Source organism: Meleagris gallopavo, unplaced genomic scaffold (genome assembly GCF_000146605.3).
Source record: "Meleagris gallopavo isolate NT-WF06-2002-E0010 breed Aviagen turkey brand Nicholas breeding stock unplaced genomic scaffold, Turkey_5.1 ChrUn_random_7180001951169, whole genome shotgun sequence".
NCBI lineage: Eukaryota > Metazoa > Chordata > Aves > Galliformes > Phasianidae > Meleagris > Meleagris gallopavo.
Genome location: NW_011212333.1, coordinates 35,111 through 40,545, shown reverse-complemented (window position 1 = coordinate 40,545; position 5,435 = coordinate 35,111). Strand labels below are relative to the sequence as shown.

The following is a 5,435-nucleotide window of genomic DNA, read 5'->3' as shown; positions in this document are numbered from 1 at the left end:
GGGAGGGGGGGGGAGGAGCCAGAGATGTGAAGATCTTCACATACTGTGCCAGGACCAGAGTCCAAGGCCTCAGCACAGGGAGGCTCCCCTGGCCACTGCCCTTGTCTGATGAGGCATTTCCTTGGCCTCCAGCATGGGTGGAAACACGCATATATCTCGTGCATAAGGGTACTCCCACCTACATCCCAGTGCCATGCCCTGGGGATGATGGAGTCTCCCCAGGCTGGGGGGATGAGCAGTTTAAGGGAAGGGGCAATGGTGAGCTACTCACATAAGTGCCGGCAAGGGTGCGGAGCTGGTGTTCCAGGTAGCGGGTCAGGTCGTAGGTCTTCTGGATGGACTGGCCAGCACCCAGCTCCTCCGTGCCGTTCAGCGCGGGCACCGTTGGCAGATTGCAGAGCGCGGCACACAAAAAGGCAAAGATCCCCCAAGAGTCTCCTGTGGAGACACGGCACCTCAGAGAGGATCCTCCCGACAAGGGGACTTGGGCACCCCCGTGCGGTATGATGGCACCAAGGGTGCTGAGGATGCAGCAGTGCTCCAGTAGCACTCCACTGCCCACCCCACATCCCCTGGCCCCCCAAGGGGTGGAGACCCAGGGTTTGCCCACGGCACCTCCTCCACCTGTGTGGTGACAGGGACCCATGACTGGGACTGCTCTGCCCTTGGGCTCCGGCACAGCACTCCTGGACCTCAGGACTTTATGCTGCCAGTGTGCTCATCACCACCCTGCATATGGGGAAACTGAGGCAGGGAAGGGCTGGGCATGGAGTGGCAGTGCTCAGCACCTGGCACAGAGAACAAGGAGCAGTGCAACAGGAGCCTCAGGTACACCATGTCGTCCCCACCAGTGCCACCATGCCCATCTGGCATGGCCTCTACTCTCTGCACTGCCGACCATGGGCTGCAGAAACAATCCTTTATATGGTCTCAAGTGAGTGCTGCTTGCTGTGCTCCCGCCGGGATGCCCGGGTTATATTTGGGAACGCCGAGTCACCTACCACCAATGCCGAAGCAGGCTTGGTTGCCTTCCTAAGCACAGCATGCCGGGCGCCCTGCAGGGCTGCAGCAGCACATCCCATCCTCGTCCCTATCCCCATCCCTGCCCTGCTGGGAGCCAGGGGCCAGGCAGGGCTCAAGGCAGCTGGGCATGGAGCAACCTTTACTGAGGCCTCTGCTGGGAAGACCTCAGCTCAGCACGGCACAGCCTGCAGTGGGCTCCCCAGGGAGTCGAGGGCGGCTGGGAGCCCTGCAGTGCCCTCGTGCGTCACCACTCCCCGTCAATTGCTGCTGGGAGGCTTGGGAAATGAGGAGCAGCCAAGCCCTGGTGACGCACGTGGGCCCATGGGGACATCCCAGCTGCGGCAGCACCAGCTCCAGTGCATGGCACACATCCCAACTTTGCCCACCCAGCACCAGGCTCACAGTGGTGCATGATGCCCTGCGAGCACGCAATGCACACAGTGTAATGTGCGTCACACACACGTGGCACAGTGTGTATGGAAAGACCATGGAGCAGTGCACACCATGCAGGACGTCCCAGTCATGATGTGCCGCACTGTGCGCATGGCAGCATGCACAATGGTGACCACACAGGTGCCACTCCGTGCCTGTGGCTGTGCCATGCGAAGCTGCCAGTGCATGACCAATCCGTGGGTCCCAGTATGGTGAGTGTGGTGTGCACTGCTGTGTGCGTGCGAGTGAGTGTGTGAGCGTGGGCTACGGGCGGCAGGGGGGCCGCGTGGCGCTGACTCACCCGCCCCCGGGTGTTTGCTTTGGCTCAGCCCCGGCGCGTCCAAGCCCGGCACAGGCACTCACAGCCCCGTGTGGCGCAGCAGGGCTGGCTGGACCCTCACCCACCACCAGCTCAGGTTTCCAGAGTGGGATTTACACCCGGCCCCAGGCACCGTGGGGCCAAGGCAAACAGAGCTGGGGGAGCTGGGACAGGGAAGGAGACAGAGCTGGTAGCTCCCAGGCATTGATGAGGATGGGGCGTGCAGAGCTGGGCAACGGTAAGAATCTGCAACTGTGGTGGTGGCAATGACTTGACTGTGGCGCAGTCCTGCTCACTCAGCGGTGGCCTCACGGGCCCAAATGGTTCCCATAGTGGCACAGTCACACTCCCCTGCCTGTCTCGGGTGGAAAATGACTCAGCACCAGCATAAGGCAGTGGCCCGAGGGAAGGAGGAGACCAGCACAGCTGGATCCCAGTGATGTCAAGAGAAAGAGCCCAAGGTTTCAAAACCGTCCCTGGAGCAGGGCCAGGATGCTCCCAGCCCACGTAAGCAAAGGACAGGGCAGCTCCGGGGCAGGTGGAGAGCTGAGGTGGCCCTCTGGCAGTGCACGTCACCCCGCGCACACGTGCTGGACACTGAGGAGGCCAACAACAGCGTCAGCAGGACAGCTCATCCAACAGTACCCCTATGCGTCACAGCAGGGAACGTCACCCGTGGGTGGCCTTGGAGGTGCGGAACAGTGCAGAGCTGTGAGCACCCCCCCCACCAAGCAGACCCCCCATGAGCGACTGCTGCCATTGTGCGTGCTGAGCTGTTCCCTGGGCACGCAGTGGGCAGTGAGCTGCTGGGGTCAGGCATGACTGCAAGCCGCAGGCGCCGCTTTCTGAAAAGCACTGAGCAAAGCAGAGTGTGGGCTGGGGAAAGGGGACCCCTGCCCCCTGAACCCAGGGAGCAGCTCTATCTGATGGGCTAGCGGCCAAGGGACAACAGAGCCCTGCACTGTGAGGTGGAATGGATCTGGGATGTCCCAGTGTGAGCACGGCGCTGAGGAGCAGGAACGAAGCAGACAATGGCAGTGGCCTTGGCTACCCCCCAATGTGGCTCTCCCCATGTGCCTTCGTGAGGATGGCACTGACAGCAACACCTGCACCCTGCATCCCTGCAGTCCCCAAGTGCTGGCAGGAGAGAGGCACGCATCCTGCCCTTACTGTGCTTTGACACCCCTCGATGCAAGTGGGGAGCAGGGGGGGCCCCCAGACAAACTGCAGCCCCAGCAACAGGGCTCTGTGCCATGCCCCCACCCCGCTGCCTTACTGAGAGCGAAGCCACATCCCTGATGGTGGCCAAGAAGTGTAGAGGAGCACAGGGGTGCAGGGGGAGACTGGCTCCACACCCCCCTGGCCATGCACGTACTCATAGCTCACACTGAATGTTTACATCCTGTCTCCTCCGTGTGTTTATAAATGCATCCGTGCATGGGAGACTCCAGCAAGGCTGTAATTAGCGGGGCCTGGATTTCCCATCTGGCCCCAGCCCGCGGCACTGTGTTACCCCCCTCCTGCCGGAGATGGGGGCTCAGTCCCTAATCCTGACCAGATCCCACACCTCGGCTGTCGCCCACCTGGATCCCAGCAGCAGTGGGACCAATGGTGGCAGAGCCCTATGCGGCCTACCGGCACCCTGTACCCACACAGGCACTCAGTGTCCCTGCTGGCACTGCAGACGCCCAAACCCCTCCCGTGTCCCCAGCAGCGCCGAGGGCTGTGGAGCTGTGCTGGGAGCGGCAGCAGAGCCAGGGACAGCACAGCGCCAAAGGCAGCCTGGCCCCTCTCCGGCCTGCAGCGGAAACAGCTTGCGGGGCCAAGAGCAGGGGGACTGGGGGCTCCCCTGCGGGCAGCAGGAGGTGCATGGTGTCACCATTAAGGACGCAGGTGGATAGTCCCGGTGCCAGCCTGTGTGGCAACAGAGAGCCCCATGCCACCCCCCATCCCCTGCCACCTCTGGACATGCTGCCATCGCTGCCAGTTTCCTCCAGCACCCTGTGCCAAGGGGACACTTGCAGAGGCAGGGCCAGTGGCTCCAGCAGGAGCCCCGTGATCTGTGCCAGCCACGCGTTCCCCAGCAGTGCCAGGTATGGGTGCGTACCCATCACCAGGGGTACCTGGAGCCAGCAGGGCTGGCATGCTGGACATCCTAGATGTGCCAGCACAGGCACACCCCCATATCCCCACTGGGATGCGTCCATTGGCACTCTGTGGGCACCCAAGGGGCTGCGGAGTTGGACTCACTCTTGTGGCTCAAGGCAGGTGGGCACAGGGCAGGAGGTGATTTATGGTGCACCGTGCCACTTAGCAGGGCATAAATCTTCCCCGGCGCAACCCTGTAAGCAGAGTCCTCTGTATTTCCCTTCGGAGGCTGCTGGCGGGCTGGGGCTAATGCAGCCCAGATGTGTGCAGGACCATGCCCTCACGCCGCCTGCTAACAAGGCACAGGGACACTGCTTCCCAGCAGCAGCACGACAGCCCTGAGCTGTGTCTCCAGGCTGTCACTGGGCTGCTCTCGGCCTTGACCGAGGCAGCAGCTCTTGGTGCTGCTAGCTGTGCTGTGAGCACAGGCCACAGCCGACAGCCTCCCGGGGCCACTGGTTTGCCACCACCTCCCATGTCAGGCCAGGATCAGGGAGCAGCAAGAGACCCCGGCTACCAGCCCCGCTTTTTCCAGCTTCCACCGAATGGCTCCAGCTCCATGGGAGCCAGAACAAAACGTGGCCTCAGCCTCATGTCCCCAGCCCCAGGGCCACCAGCGCCCACAGTCTGACCTTTTAAGGGTTGTTTCCCAACTTTTTCCCTGTCCTTTCCGTGCCCGGCAACCCCGCTGCCCTTGGCTCCCCATGGCCCCAGGGTAACAAAGCCTTCTGGTGGCCGGAGAGAGCTCCACAGAGGGGGGGGATTTCCTGGCACCCTGGAAGCGACCACCATGTCCCACTAGGTATTGCCCTCTGCGGTGCCTGCCTGCCCCACGAGTAAAACCCAAGCTTGGGTACTTTCCGTTTTCCTCCCCTCTGTCAGTCTCAGGTTTTAATTCTCCATGCTAAGCAGCGTTTCCCTGCCCGGTAATCACAAACATGCATGGAAAAGAGGCAACAAGAGAAAGGAGGAAAAAAAAACCCGAGAGCAGAGGGGGGAAAAGCCTTAAATCAATCCCAAAGCCAGACAGACGTTTGAATCAAATGGAGTTACAGTCAGCAGCAGTTGGCGCGGCGGACCCCCACCCCATGGCCCCACTCTTACCTGGGGGCTCCCCAGCCACATTTAGCATAGTAGAGTCAGGGCGCGGGTCTGCAGGCGTGGGGAGCCCAGCAATGTGTTGCTGCAGTGCTCAGCCCCGCACCGATGGACACACAGCCGATGTTGCTGCTCCGCTCTGCCCCGGCTCTCCTTTGGCTTTTTTTTTCCTCTCTCCCTATTTGTTTTGGTTTGTGTTTGCTTGAGTGTTAAGTGGCAGAAGCAGTCTGGGCTGCGTGCTTTTGGTGTGCGAGTGTGTGCACGGTTCGCACCACGCTCCGGCTCCCTTGCTTGCTGCCTTTCCCCCTTCCACCTCCCTTGATTTGCTCTTTTGATTGGTGTCCAGGAATGCAAGAATAAAAAAAACGCGAGCTTGCATACACCCTCTCTCCAAGCTGCTGCCTCTTTTTTTTTT

At 61.4% G+C, this 5,435-nt stretch overlaps 1 protein-coding gene across 1 annotated transcript in view; it reads right to left on the bottom strand.

The window, feature by feature from the left end:
• Positions 1 to 5,398, bottom strand: part of CLCF1 (cardiotrophin like cytokine factor 1) — a 9,640-nt gene extending 4,242 nt beyond the window's left edge. Inside the window, exons 1-2 of the mRNA XM_010727976.3 lie at positions 5,027 to 5,398; positions 272 to 438 (exon numbers count right to left, since the gene is read on the bottom strand). Of these exons, the coding sequence (XP_010726278.1) occupies positions 272 to 438; positions 5,027 to 5,054 (195 nt within the window). The 5' untranslated portion in view covers positions 5,055 to 5,398. The remainder of the gene's footprint in view (positions 1 to 271; positions 439 to 5,026) is intronic.
• Between the last annotated feature and the right edge of the window lie 37 nt (positions 5,399 to 5,435).